General features: G+C 44.4%; 1 protein-coding gene across 1 annotated transcript in view; it reads right to left on the bottom strand.

Moving 5' to 3' along the window:
* Nucleotides 1-9,932: 9,932 nt before the first annotated feature.
* ZFTRAF1 (zinc finger TRAF-type and ring finger containing 1) overlaps nucleotides 9,933-15,609 on the bottom strand; it is a 41,616-nt gene continuing 35,939 nt past the window's right edge. The window contains exons 3-4 of the mRNA XM_020995427.2: nucleotides 13,903-14,114; nucleotides 9,933-10,838 (exon numbers count right to left, since the gene is read on the bottom strand). Coding sequence (XP_020851086.1) covers nucleotides 10,447-10,838; nucleotides 13,903-14,114 — 604 coding nt within the window. The 3' untranslated portion in view covers nucleotides 9,933-10,446. The remainder of the gene's footprint in view (nucleotides 10,839-13,902; nucleotides 14,115-15,609) is intronic.

The raw sequence follows: 15,609 nt of genomic DNA, 5'->3' as shown, positions 1-15,609 counted from the left end.
CCTACTATATGCTAAGCACTGGATATACAGAGCCAAAAATTAAAGTAGCTGCCCTCAAACAGCTTACATTCTACCAGTCAATCAACTAACATTTATAATCCCTTACCAAGCGCCAAGCATGGTGTTAACTGCTGGGGATACAAAAAAAGGGGGGGAAATAGACCATCCCTTCAATGAGCATACATTCCATTGAGGAAGACAACATATTTTTATTTATATGTGTGTCCAGTCAGAAAGTAAGCTCCGGGAGCAGGGAGGTACTTAAATAAATGCTCGATTGCTCTACACATACCAGTATGTGTGCTTATGTGTGTGTATGTACATATATATATACAAGCACGTAAAACAAAGCCAAGGGAATTTCTTGGAAGAAGCATTAGCAGCTGTGGAATTAGGAAAACTCTCATGCAGGAAGGGGCTTATTATTCTGGATTGATGGAAACTCACAGCCTGAACTTCTTAGCCAATGTAATACTGAACATAACCTTTTCTTTAATGATCCTCACTGTTTCAAACAGGGAGTGCTGCTATGACACAGTGAGGTCCAGTTTGCCTCAACACTGAATTGGCTAGGCTTTGTGAATTCCTGATCTGACTTCTTCTCTCTCATCTTACTACTAGTATGGTCCTCTTTCCTTGGAGGTAGGAACCCACCAAATAAGCTGATTAACACAGTCTGAGATAAAATGTTAAAATTCTCAAACATTCTTAAAGGGACAATTTATGATCATTTAGAGAGGGAGGACATGGTCACTAGGAGCCAGCATAGGCTCAATATAGTATTACAGACCTAGAAATGAAGAGAACCTTAGAGGTCTCATCTAAGTCAACTTGGTGATTAATCAAGAAAAGGTTAGTACACTTGAAAGAGCAGTGGCTCTGGAACTGGAGGCCCTGAATTCCAATATTATTCCTGAAGCTTATTACCTATTGGGCGAATCACCTATCCTTGAGTTTTCTCATCTGTAAAATAAAGAGGCTGGGCTAGATAGCTTCTAAAAGGATTTAAGATCCTATGTCTAGGTCAGGCTAGCTAGAGTAACTTGATTTTTTAAAAATGGGCTTATTATTAGATCAGAAGGATGTTCTATTCCTGGATGTTAGAAAGCCATTTGACTCCCAATACGCTTTTGGACAAGATAAGAGAGGTGGGCTAGACACAGGATGATAATGGCAGGTTGGCTGCATTTAATTAACATGCTAAAGTCTCTAAGAAAAAGTTTTCCTTACAACTAGACCATGAGGTAAGTGGTGAGAAAGTATTGTGTTACAGTTAGGTGGGTATAGAACTGGTTAGCCAACATGATCCAAAGAATGTTTGTTGATGGGTTGATGTTGGTATGAATGAGTGTAATAAGCTACTGCTTAATGGTACTTTAATACATTTATCTCAGGGGCAGCTAGGCGGTGCAGTGGATAGAGCACCGGCCCTGGATTCAGGAGGACCTGAGTTCAAATCTGGCCTCAGACACATAACACTTACTAGCTGTGTGACTCTGGGCAAAGTCACTTAACCCATTGCCTAACAAAAAAAAAAAACCAACAACAAAAAAATACATTTATCTCATCTAATCCTTTCTCTGTTGGAGAGTTTCAGGATTCCATTCTTGGTTCTGTTCCTCTCTGTAAATTTAAGGAGACAAGCTGGAAGGAGGGTTTTGACATGGAGGAAAGTGCATAGGCTCCATTTCATAACTGTTGCTACAAGTATCAAGACTCCAATTTACAGTTCACAGCTATTCTCTGAGGGAACCTGAAATTGCCAGAAGTCAGGTATCTGTATAAGGGTGTCACTAAGTCATAAGTATAAGGGGTTAGAACAGCAGGAGTGGGTATAGTGACAAATTGAACAGAGCACAAGCTCCTAGAGAGCAAACTGACTTTTGGTCTCCAAGAGCTTGACATGAATTACTATTTCCTTTGGATCTGGGAAAAAGGGATGTCTCTCAAAACCCAACAACTTTCCATCCTTCATGATTTCTCAGCCGGCTGACTATGGTCATGTTTAGGGATAGCTGTTCTGGATTATACACTCTAGACTTCTTAGTTAGGTTTCAATCATAGCAAGGTATAGTTGTTTATAGCTAGACTGTTTAAAGTGAATACCACTATTTGCTTTTATATGCCTATAGCTTCAGACCCACTGAGCCCCATGTCTACACTGTTCACTGAGAGCTGCAATACTTCTGTCCCTTAGCAAAAATTGTACTGGAGTGATAGGCCAATGTGTAGAAGAATGGATAAAGCCTTTTATCTGAGTTAGGTCTCTAGTGGAAGGTCCAGGGTTCAGTTCTCATTCTTTCTCGTTTAGTATTTTTTATCACTGACTTAAGTGAAGTCACTGAAATGCTTTCATCACAATTATGGATGACCTGAAGCTGAGAAGTGTGATGGTCTGGATCTGGCATAGGTTTTCATGCTTATTTCAAATTCACGCGCATTTCTAAATGGGCCTACTTCCCTGTGCTTTCGCATATATATAGGCTGTCCCACAGGCTTAGAATATACCTCTCAATATACCTTTTAGCTCAGGTACCAGCTTCTACACAGTCCTCTTTGATCCCCCCTATTTCTTAAGTGTTCTCTTTCCTCTTAAAATTATATTTTACTTATCTGTTTGGAGAGCCAGCCTGGTGTACTGTATAGAGGTCTCTAAGTCACACTGACCTTGGTACAAAAACCCCGGGTCATATAACCAAGGCAAGTTGCAGAAGAGATGCATATTTGTATTAATGGGGCTTTCTTTGGCAAGGAATTCCTACATTAATAAAATCACAGGTCCTGCCCAATTCCCTCTTCCCCCCCAAAACCCCCAGCACTTTACAATGTAGGCTTGATGACAGGGACTTCTTTTTTCTTTATATCCCCAGTCCTTTATAGTAGGCACATAATGTTACTGACTATAATTGAATAATAATATATTTGACAGCAAAACTAGAACCTGAAAAAGGTCTTTAACTGCCACAACAGAAAGTCTGAGGATTTCACTTTGGTTAAGAACTAAAATGTTCAACACAAGACTGGGAAGGTTTGAATGCACTGGAAGTTCAATATGAACAAATTGTGTAACGTGGCTGCTGATATGATATGAAGCTGAATTGCCAGCACTACCGTGTACGGACGGGAAGGAGGGAAGTTAATATATTATGCTTTGCCCTTTTCAAACCAATCACCTCTAAGGATTTTAGTGTTTCAATTCTAGGATCCAGATTTTAGAAAGATCATTGAGTAAGCTGGAGCACATGCATGCAGGCATCTATAATGGAAAGGAGACTCATTGTTATTTAGGAAACATTTAAGGAAAGTGGAGCTTTTTAATCTGGAGGGGAAAGAAAAAAGATTTAGAGAAGCAAACAGATAACCTCTTTTCCACATATAAGAGTGACTTAAGTTTGACCTAAGTTATTCCAGAAGACAAAATGGGTAGAAAATAAAGAGGCAGAGTTCAGTTCAATAAAAGAATTTCCTAATGAATGTTGCCGTCCAAAAAATAGAATCAGGTAGTTTAAGAAGTAAAGTGAGATCCCATTATTCAAGGCATTCAAATGGTATAGAAGACTACTGTCAGGGACATTGTAGATGGGGTTCCTTTATGGGATGGGAGATTAAAAGGTCCTTTCCAACTGAGATTCTATCATTTTGATTTGGGTTCTAGTCCTAACTCCACTAACCAGCTGACCACAGTCAATCTACTTAATCTTTGTAGGTTTGTTTTCTTATCTGCAAAATAGATATTATATCTGTCCTATCTCAAAAAAATTAAAAGAGATAAAAGGTATTTTAATGTGAGAAATGTCTGTGTTACTATGAAGATTAGGAGAAACCAGACCAAAATTAGTATATTCTCAGTTTTTGTGGGGTCCCAGCCAAATGAGGGTATCAAATTGATACTCAACCCAGGCAAGGCTGGATCATTTCCTGGGTGAAGTGAAGATGTTGGTAAGAACAAGCAGAGACCCAATCCTAGGAGGGCAATCCCTCCCTCCCCCCCTTCCCCACTTCTGCCCCCTTTAAGGAAACACAGACAAAGCATAGTTTGGCAATTTTTTTTTAAACTACAGTTACATACAGAAAATATCCAAACAGAACGCAGACCACAAAAGTAACATAATGAATCATTCCCAACAGCGTTAAAAACACTTTTCTCTTGCTTTTGTTTAAAAATTATTATTTTTGTAAATTTCTTATTTTAAGTGAATCAAAGGATGTAGTGCTTGTGGAAGGGGAAGAAGGGAGAAGGGAAGAAGAAAGGAGAGAGAGGAGGGGAAGGGAGAGGGAAGAGATGGATGGCTGAGCCCCTAGTAAAACCCCAGCCCCAAGCCTCCTCCCTCACCTCTGGAGTCACTGGAGTACAGTACTAAGTACTTGTCTCCTAAAGATTCACCCTGCCCTTCCATCTGGACTTAAGGCCTCCAGAGTTTTCTCAGTCAGTTCTTGTCCCCCTGTATTCACTCTGCCAACACTATCCCTGATCCCCTCCCCCATACCAATGGCTCTCTACTGGGCCCTCAGAAGAGAGCCTCAAAAGAACAAGACGACAAATTAAAAATCAGGTTAGGATACAAGAAGGACATATGATCCCGCAGACAAAGCATTAGTTTCTCTTCGTTTTAATTACTTTAATCTACATTCACTAGTTAAATAAATTACCCACAGTGAATACTGCAAGGAGGTTTGTGATCTGCCCGTCTCCCAGTGGGGCACGAGACACTTGCTACAATCTTTCAAGATGCCCAGCTCAGAACCAGGCAGTAAGGCTCAGCTGCTGTGTATGAACATTATAGGGGCCATGGGGGCCTAGGGAAACCAGAAGAGAAGACTGGGGAGTGGAAGAGGGAAGGGGTGGGAGCAGGGACTGTTTGGTGACTATGGGAAAAAGGCTATGTAAAAACATCATGATTTATTTACAATTCTCTTTTGGACCATCACTGACAGACAGGTGTGCACACTCACACTCATACACATACCTTCCAATAGAAGGGGCCTTAGCTGTCTGGAGACTAGAAAAATACTTTCTGTCAGCAGTACCAGTTTGGCAAAGCATTAGAAAACAAAACTAACCAGATAAGTCTCCTGGAAATCACCAACTTTCCTCCTGAGATGACATTTTCCTGATTTTCTCACCCTGAGCTCACTTCCCAGTCTCAGTTCTCTATCCTTTGCCCTTCTCCAGCTCAAACAAATCTAGGATCCTGCCCTCATCCTCAACAGGAGGTACTAGGCAACATACTCAAGAGTTTTCTGTGGGAAGGAAGGTTGTGTTGCGCAAGAGCTGGGGTGGGGATTAGAGGGGGAGAGGCAGCGAAGAACAGGGAACACTGGTGGTCCCCCCCTTTATCACATACAGCGGGGCCTTCTGGAAGCTAAAACGCATAGACACACACACACACACACACACTCACACACACACACACACACACACACAGAGATACAAACAGAGCTGTCGCTGTTCCCATGACAGGATATTATGAGACACCACAAAGCCCACCTTGTTGAAGGTGGGAGGAGATAGTGATGCCTTCATCATGCTATTGGGGATGCCACCCTGTCCAGTCTAACTGGCCATCTTCCTTGCCCACTTGCTAGAATTCTGGTGGACTGTCAAGGCACATGGTAAGAAATACCTACAATGTGGAAGGTCAGGGATGGGGGCACCATTTATCACCTAGGTTCATGTGATAAGACTCAGCATTTCTTGGTTCAATGAAGGGACCAGGTGAAGGTAACTAACTAGCTTTCCTCTGGATTATCAACTTCACTGTCCCTACACAAGAGCCACCCATTTGACCACTCTGACCATCCTCCCTTGATCCATACTGTATTTTATCAGCTCCTGGTGATGACAATGACAATATTGGGGTCACAGGTTGGTTTCACCATTATTCTCTCACCTGCCACTCTCATGCACACATACATTAACAGTAATAACAACAGCACTGAAGATATGTCTCGTTATCACATGAAAATGTTATGTGTCCCCAGTTTTTCCAAGACAGAGCTTCTTAATCCTCAAAAAACAGAGGACATAACAGCTCTCAAGAGAATCTGCCAAAATACCAAGAGGACAAATCTTTCTCCCATCAGGTATTTTGAAATACATATAAAAGTTACTCAAGAAACAAGAGAAACAGTGCCATCATGAAAGAAGCCAGTGCTTCATTCCTAGAGAGATACTACAGTGAGGCTACACCTTTCCCTACTCTTCCAATTCCTAGTTCCATCCATTACTAGTTCCCTACCCACCCACTATTCTCTTTTTGCCCCTCACAAGATTTAAACTATAAAGATGACCTGGTACAAAGTCTGACAAGTGGCAACCCTGAAAAATCAACAAGAATTCACTAACTCACCCAGTGATGTCCACCTGTACTACACAGGAACTGAGTCAGTCATACCTGAAGAGGTCAGGGTGGAGGGAAGGGTAGAGACAACAAAAAAGAACAGTGAAAGGACTGCTCCTCAACAAAGGATGACTGCTCCCCGTATGGAAACCCAAACCAAGAATTCTGTCCTCTCCCTACTCCCTTTTAAGGTGAAACAGGTGGCTAATAGTCAACAGATAGCACTTTTCAGGATGTCAGCTTGTGAGAATGGCCTCCCCATCATTGACAACACACACACCCTCCTATATCCACACCCACACACCCACCTTTATGCCACCTGAAATTAGCCCATTTGAATTAGCAGCTGGGTTAACACTGGATTTTACCTGAGTATCTGATGGTATAGGAGGACAATGCTGAAGGTGTGGGGAATTCCTTCTTTGAAGAAGGAAGAAGGGAAGCAGAGAAGGGTGGGGGAGAGAGGTTGAGGGGTGTTACTGGCAAAATGAGAAACTTGCCTAAACAGAATTTTTTCCTTTAAAAGCTAATAGCCTGGGCTTGCAACTCTCTTCCCCTACAGTATCTCAACCTCACTTCCTCTGGTATTTCCTAAGGGTGAACGAGGTTGAGGTAGGGAGCACAGCCCCAGAAAAATTGTCTTCTCTCTGCCCTTCCTCAGCCCCATAGGATAAGCTATGTCTATCTGACCTCTTCTGAATTTTGTCTTGTGTTTTACACAGCAGAAGGCCTGTCACTTACATGTCAATCACATTCCTTCATACCTAGTGGAAGCTCCTCTGACCTATGCTTCCTCCTGGAGATGCTTAGAACTAAATAAAACCTTAATATTCATTACTAAGAAGTCCCACTGGGGCCTGAGGATGCAGATACAAGAGATTAGATTTCTTTCCTAACAGCACAGGGGAGATGGAGGGAAGAGCAGGAGGAAATGAGCAGTTCAGGACCCTGGGGTGCTGAGGGTAGAGGAATTTCCTCAGCTGGGGCCCTAGAAAAGCCCTGACCCAGATGGCAGAAAATACTGATCAATTTCATCACAGATGACCCAGGCAAATTGCAGAAATGAAGGATGAATCTTAGGTAAAAAATAATTGAGCCTGACAGTATACAGAGTGTTTAACATCAGATTCCCACTGCCAAGAAGGGGGCAGGAAATTATATCCATGTTTGGGGGAGAGGCAGAAGGACCTTGGCACTTGGTATAGCCTGACCATCATTCTTTGAGAAGGTCTAGGCTCTTGCCATGTAGCCTCCTAACCTCATCATCTTCAAATCTAAGAAAGACCTGCTGCTTTTCGTCCACACTCTCTGAACAGAATAAATGATCCTTGAGATCAGCAGTTCTCAAATGGCACCCTATAAGCTGGCGAGGTCCTGAGAGGTCCCACACATATCTAACTCCCTGTCTAGCCTTTGAAAGGACTTAAACCAAAAGCAAGCAGAGTGCAGGAAGTTGACCTCAAGATCCCAATCTAAGAGGATAGCTGCCATATCACTCCAAAGGACCCATGCTCTAGTTAATTTGGTACCACCTTGGTCACTCCTTACCAAGTGGGTAAGTGGGGTAGAATCTGGTTTAATTCTACAAAGTACATGATGATGAAAGAGTTGGCCTAATATGAAGAAGAATTTGAGAAGAGAAGAAAGAAGACTGAAGGAAATGTGTTTCTTTGGTATTCGATCAACACAAAAGCTATAATGGGTAACATTCTTTCAGAGCAAGGGGTAGGGGGCAGGAGGAAGGAGAAAAAGTTATTGGTATGCAGTCTCCAGGCAGCTTTCATGGGGTACTGAGAGCAAGGACTGGGATCAAGAGAGTAGAAAGCAAAGAGAGGCTCTCCCCATACTTGCCCTTTCAACCTTCACTTTACCACAGACAACAAAAAAGCTTTGTCAGGAAAACATTGTACCTCTCTCCTCTTACACCCCTCCCCCCATACCCATATATTCATTCACACACACACACACACACACACACACACACACACACCACACACACTCTCTCTCTCTCTCTCTCTCTCTCTCTCTCTCTCTCTCTCCTCTCTCTCTCTCTCTCTCTCTCACACCCATCTCTAGGAAAAGCTAAAACCCACCTATGGGTCAACAAGACAATTTTTGGAAACCACTTATAAATCACCCTAGGGCTCACTCTAAAAGACTATATTGCCTTTCCCTCCTGAGGGTCACTGAGTTACTGACACACGCACTTCACCGGTTTACCACTGCTCACAACAGGAGAAAATGTAATCACGCCAGGCTAGGAAGTTAACCTAAATCCAGGAAAAACCCAAAGCAGAGAAGCCACAAGCATCGAAGTCTTGTAGTGGATTTTACATGATGTACAATTGGATTGATCCAGTTATTCCACAGACACAGTACAAAACTATGCCCCAAAGTGGCCAATATGATGGGAGTAAGCTGACCTTAGACACCATCTACTAGCCACAATTCCATAGGACAGGTTCCCTCCACAACTAAGTCACATACTTCACTTTGCTAAATAGCGTTAAGCAAATATCCCTGTAGAACTCTTCACAGTTTGGTGAATGGCTCTCCTGTCCACAAACATGCCAGAGACTTAATCTATAAAATATATATTCTTTCTCACACTGGAAAATTGCCTAATTGCTAGAAGAGCCTGTAAAGAAGTTAATGTCTTTTTTTCTGGGAAGAGACAGAATTTCACCCTGCATTCCGAAAATGTCTGCTGAGCCCCAAAGGCATCATCCTGTCTCGGTGAGAACTGCAGCCTGGGCTATATTTGGCAAGTGGGTAGGGACCAGAGTGGGGGGCAGGGTAAGGAACATGAAAATACATTGTGGCCCATGGTATTCCTTTTTTTCATGATTCAATGTAATATAAAAACAAATGAGAACTCCATTATTTTGAGTGCAGGTTTCTGGGGACCCTGAAGGAGTTAGAGTGGGGCTGGGAGAGAAGCGAAAGAGAGAAGCAAACAGCTTATTCCCATGTGCCATAAATATTAACCTGAAGATAATGCCCTGGGAACCCAGTCAAAAGCGTGAGGATTCCGTGCTAGGAATTAACAAAAACTCACCCCAGGGATCTAGGCCTAGAAGTCACATCATACTCTCAACAATCCTTAGTCTGAAGTTAGCTCCCTTGACCCTTAAGCTAGTCTCTCCCAAAGGCCTCAGGCCATCTTGGAGAGGGGAGAAAAGGGGGGGATGCACACATGGGGAGAGGAAGAGGAGAAGATAAGGAGGGCCCAGCTTCACACATCAGACAGCTTAAAGCAGCCCTTCTATCTCTGTCTACTTCCCAGATACCTGAGAGGTGGATGGCATGGGATGGTGCATTCCTTGTATGAGGATTTCCCTCATTCCCCATCATCCAGCCCCTATTCCCAGAAACTTGGGCTTCACCTTGTTAGGTTTCTCAAAGATACCATAACATTCCCATTGGTCTTTCCTGTGGATAAGTAGATTTTAAAAAGGGGAAAGGAAATTAGAGAGCTTTCTTCCCTTTCCAGTTTCCCATCTGACTGCATAAAATCAAAGAAAATAGTATTCTCAAATGTTAAACCAGAGCTAGACTTCTCCACCCAAACAAAAGGAAAAAGATAGGAAATAATGTCGCCTTTTTAATTTCAATCACATATGCTGTCTAAAGCCAGCCAGGATCCCGAGCCCCCATGCATCTGTAAATTGTGCACTTAACCAACGAACAAGCCACCGGTGCTCTGCCACAATGTAACAGAGTAACAGGGTACGACTCCCCGTTTTCTCACACGCTCCCTGGCAGATGAGGGTGACACTGCAGAGGTCTCCACCGCCGTCTAGCTCCCCACTGACCTGGCCTGCGGGGGCAGCTGGGCAGGCTGTTGGTTGGGGAAGGCCCTGGCCCAGGGTATCTAGGAGAGGGGAAGAGAGAAGGCAGGCTGTGGCTGCTTACACTGTTGCATACGCATGCAGACTTTGTTCCAATTGGTTTGGGTTTTTTGTTTTTGTTTCCTCCCTCCTTTTTCTAAAATGATCTGATTATATTGTGAAATCACAACAGGTGCAGGCTGCCCGGACGAGGTAAGTACGGTTCAGTGGTGCTTTCTTTCTCCTTGAGCTCGCCAGCATGACCCCGGCCCGGCCTATTTCTGTATCTGGAATATAAAGAGCCGCAGATTGATGTTCTTGGCGGCCAGCAGTTTGTTGCACTCCACGGAGTCTATGATGGGGAGCGGCACGTAGTCGGTCTCGTTGTTCTCATTGGTAAAGACAAAGTGGTAGATCACAGGGTTGATTTTCACATCGTCGTAGGGCCCCTTGAGCAGGAGGAAGGAGCACTCCATGGGGGAGCTGATCTTGCTCTTCAGGATGAGCTGAAAGGAAAGGGTGCGCTTACAGGACAGATTGGGGTTCCTCTCAGAGTCGTTCACCCGCGCCTTCAGGACCCACGTCTGGCTCAGCACGGTGAACCTCGGCGTCTCGTAGTAGAGGCGTGTGATGAAGTCATCGGTACGGTACGGGCGGAACTGAACTTCTGCAATGGCACAGAGAGGGACAGGGAAGAAAGACCAGGAAGTTATTGAGGGCCATCGGCAGGGTGGACAACTAGCTCATATTACCTGGGGCTCCCGTGTGGAGCCTTCCTCAGAACGGATGAAGACCGAAGGGGTCCAACCGCTCGAAGCTGGGTTAGTCTCAGGAAGAATGTGACTTACCGAGAAGAAACTCAATGCACTTTAATTTTTAAATGACAAGTTAACTACAGGAAGATTTTCAGATGCATAAGCTTTGGGGGGGAAATAAGATAAAATACAAACATGGTTAATTAAAATCAGCTGAAGAGAGACAATAGGTTGCAAGAGGTAAACAGCAAACCACTTTGTGCTATATACCAGGAGCTAGATAATGACATAACACATACCCCAAATAGTCACTCCTTAGCAGGTCCAACCTGTCCTATTATTATACTTGAATTGGGCTGCCATCTAGAAGCATCTTGCAATTCTAAAGTTTTGAGCAAAAATTCTTCTGATCTACAGGGCACTGCCAGGCACTGGGTGGGTGGAGGGGAGCTCCTAGAGTTGGCAACTGGCACCAATTATGGCTTTGGGAGACTAGCTCATGGTGTGTGTGCCCACAATGGAGTAGGGGCGGAGAACAAGCAGAACACACAGACAGGATACGGTTCTGAGAACAATGTGCATTTTATTTGGATTTGGATACACAGCCGTCAACAAGGTAAGGCACAGACTTGGCATCGCCGCAGAGCAAACCAGAGGGCAGGGCAAGGGAAATACAGACTGTCCATTTTCAGCAGGGTACAGAGAATGCCAGATGAGATACATGTATAGATTATGTATAAAGAAAACAATACATTGGGTTGAGCTGCTCTGGGCTCAGATTTGCAAATAGGCTAGTAAATCAAATACAACTAACCAAACCTTTCCAGACATAGTCCTCTTGGCTCAGTCCAGGAAACCCTTAGCCAGCCAGGTCCACCAGAGGGCATAGCCAATGTTCTCAAGCTATCACCCTGGATCAAGCAGGTAGTTTCCATGTGTTAAGTCTTTACTTTACAAACCAAGAAATCTCAAAGCACAGCTACATATACAGCCTTATTGTGCAATTCATACAGAGGTACACATTTTCCAACATTTTCTATGAGAGAATTAAGCGAGCACAACATATCTGTGTAGTAAGGTTGACCAGTTATTTCAAGCTACACACAATTTATGGTATTAGCCTAGGACCAACATCATCATTTTCCTGGAATCAATCATAACCCAAATGCTTCTCTGGCATCTGTCTCATCACAAAGTGTATACGTCCACTGGGGGCAGGAGAACGTTCCTAATCTGGCCTCCAGCCCCACCGACTGCATAGGACATGGTTAACAGCCCTGGCTCATTCCCACCCCACAACTCCCCAAAGATGGCTAGTGATGGAGAACATGGTCCTTAACTGGAGATTCCACCACAGAGCACAGCCCAAGCCAGCCCCCAACACCTTGGCAAACAAGTCTTCTCTCAAGTGCATCCCTGCACTTGGTGCCAAGACAGGGACTCTTGTGTGAGGCCAGAGTTTGGGATTCCCACAATGGCACCAGCTGCCCCAGCACGTTCAGACCCCATGTAGTATGGCACTGCTGCATGTTAAAGTCCCACTCTTAGGCCAAAGATCCAAGGAGATCCAGCCAGCTAGTATTTAACAGGTCTGTCTGTTATGGTTCTGTCTCAGCAGCGCCTAGGACAGATGAACTGTTTTCACAGCTCAATCTGTTGTCTGAATCTTCTAAAAGAGAGACATTCTTTGACAGCTTTTTACAATGCATTGCTGATTGACTGCCCGAGAACAAGGATGCCCTGCTGTTCTTCTCCAGAGGGCAAGAGACTTCAGGACCCCCAAGGAACTTCTCATCTCAGCCCCAAGCGTCAGTCATTTCTGAGCAACAAAAAATTAGGTGCCCTATCCCATCTCAACTCAGACCCACACCCATACATTTTTTAGTTCAGATCCACATTATCTAACCTAATACACTGACCAGAGATCTACAAAAGTTGTGAAAGATTATCAGTGAGACGGGCAACAGCCAACTTACCTGGGTCAACAACACATCCTTGTCTGTCCAGGATAAGGCATGTGGAGTAATGCTGTTTGCCAATTTCTTTTAATCACTCTTCCCCAATCCTCCCATCACTCCATACCCCAAGGCTTTTGCCCCTTAATTCTCTGCCCTTGAGGTTAATCAAAACCTAAGCCAGAGTTCCTAGGTACCTAAGGAAGGAGAGAACAGGCTCAAGGTTGGGCTAACCTGAAGATGAACCTTACTAATGGTTCGTCCCTAACCTTTCAACACCAGGGAGAAAACTCACATGAGATGAATTTAGAAGAGACCTATCACATGCTTTCCCCTCCCAGGGCCAAGCCACGGCAATGAGAGGACTTGTAACACCCACTTGGGTCAGGGAATTCTCCTGAAGCACAGAATCCTAGCCAGGAAGGCAGACAAGGAGTGTCTGTCAGTAAGCACACTGTCAGATGTCAGATGACTTTCAAGAAGACAGAAAGGGTCACAGCAATAGTTTCCTGGATTTCAGATCCTGCGTTCTCCCTGGTCTTATGTACTTTGCAAGTGGTTATAACTACCGTCTTACCTCCATCCAACAAGGGAATAACCACACCACATCACAGCTTAGCTCAGCCCAGCCCAGCCCAGCCCAGCCCAGCACACCACACATAAATCCTGTTCTCCAAGGAGCCTGAGCAGCTTCAGCATCCCCAGCAACCCTGGCCATATGTCCCTATTCACCCCTCCTCCCCTTACATGCCATTCTATCCAATGCTTCTAGACTACCCCTCTATATACATCTAAATCCCCATTCTTCATTAAGAAGAGATGGGATACACACACAGCTGAACTACATTCCTATGTCAAAATGGACTAAAAGCACACACACAGTACAATGACTGGAGACAGTCACTGTGCAGCTTTTTTATGAAAAGAGGGGCCATGGGTTAAATATATGACAAACACACTTAAGGAAACGTTCAGAGGAAGAGGAGTTCCCAGGGCCCCTCACAGCCTCTCAGATGATTACCTGTGTAGCCGATCTTCTCAAAGCTGAGCAGGCTGAAGATGCTGTTATATAGCTGCATCTCTTTCTTGTGGGTTTGGTCCATCTCATCCAAAATCTCCATTAGCTCATTGCCAGTCTTGGTGGGATGTGTGCACTCTGCTTCATGCACAGTCAGCTCATGGAAGGGGCCCTGCCACGGGCAACCGATACGTTTGTATTTGCACTGCGTGACCCTGCCAGAAAGATGACACACATGCACATGTGCATCACTGGAGACTCTGGACATAAAGCATGCACATAGAGGGCACAGCCAAAGATGCTGCAAGGCCCTAGGGCAGAGCGCAGGACTGTGCCCTACCCCAGCAGTGTCATCTGGGACCCATGGACATGTACCATGAAGGACCCTGAACTTGTGCTGTCCTACAAGTCAGCACCAGCCTCAAATCTTGACCCTACATTTTAGTGCACGTAGAGCCCTAGATTCATAGCACACACAAATGATCCCGTTTTTTCCTACATCCTTCCACCTTCATGCACTACTACAACATTACACAAGCATATTATGCTAGTATTATTTCACTTCTGCACTCCAGAACATTAATAAACGCTTTTTTGGTTAAGAAAAACTACCTAGCACTACTTGAAATCTCAAGTTCAATTCAATTCAACAAGTGATTTAAGTCCTACTATGTACACACAGCCCTATGCCTCCCAATCAGTGTTCTCAGTTTCACAGTCCTTGAAGGCAATGAGGAGTTTGCTGATGATGAACTAGGCAAAGAGGTGCCAGAAGTCTTGTAATTGGGCTGTCAACGTCCCATCTAGGAAACTTCTGGTATTGCACAAGCCCAAGCCCTAAATGATCTCTAACCATGGCTAGGGCTGGGGCCACAGTCCTGTTTTCTACAAGAAAATTTGACAGACTACCCTCTACTAACAGCTTTAAACTAAGGTCCTGAAACTGTTAAATTAGATCAGGGAAGGGGGAAGGAAGAAAGCATGGAGTGAAGCCAAACCAGATCATCAGGACCATTAACCCTACACAATGAAATTGGGCCTCTCTCCAAGGTGCTTCAGGCTGGGAAGGACCCTGACCTGGATCGGTCAAGACTATTCCAGGAAAAGGCCCACGTCCCTAAGGCTGAACGGGAATCAAACTGGTTAGAGGAAGGAATAAGAATGGGTAGGGTAGCAAAAGAGAAGCATTTTCATTCAGCCAGTAGGGCACGCATGATTTCCTAAATCCTATTTGTCAGCTATACTGTTGAAAAGAGAACCAGAAAGGACATCAAACAGGGCATATGGGCTGGCCTTGAAAATAGGCTTTTTTCTATGTGTGTCTTGTAAGGACACTTCAGCCAAAGCCCACAAAAGTGTCTTCTTGACTTCTGATGTAGGAAAGGTAATAACAGAGTTTGTGACAAGGTAGCTAGCTTCTATCCCAGACCCAGCATACAGTTGGTCATGACCTGACTATAGGCTTACTGCTTTGCAGCAGGGGATCAGCAATAGCCACCCCAGAATCAGAATCCCATCTAATCAAAAGCCTAGATTTCTTGCCGGCTCCAGGTCCCCCTAGGTCTCGTGAAATCCTCTTTTCCCAGCCCAAATGCTTAGGTTTGGTTCAGAAGTAGAGCCTTTGGGCCACTTCCCTATTGGAAGTCTTCTTCCTCCAAGGGAAAGATAGGCTGGAGACCCAGGCAGGATGTATCAAGAATACAGAAGGAC

Source organism: Phascolarctos cinereus, unplaced genomic scaffold, assembly GCF_003287225.1.
Source record: "Phascolarctos cinereus isolate Bilbo 61053 unplaced genomic scaffold, phaCin_HiC Scaffold_4;HRSCAF=312, whole genome shotgun sequence".
Classification (NCBI taxonomy): Eukaryota; Metazoa; Chordata; class Mammalia; order Diprotodontia; family Phascolarctidae; genus Phascolarctos; species Phascolarctos cinereus.
This window is presented reverse-complemented; position numbering and strand designations above follow the sequence as displayed.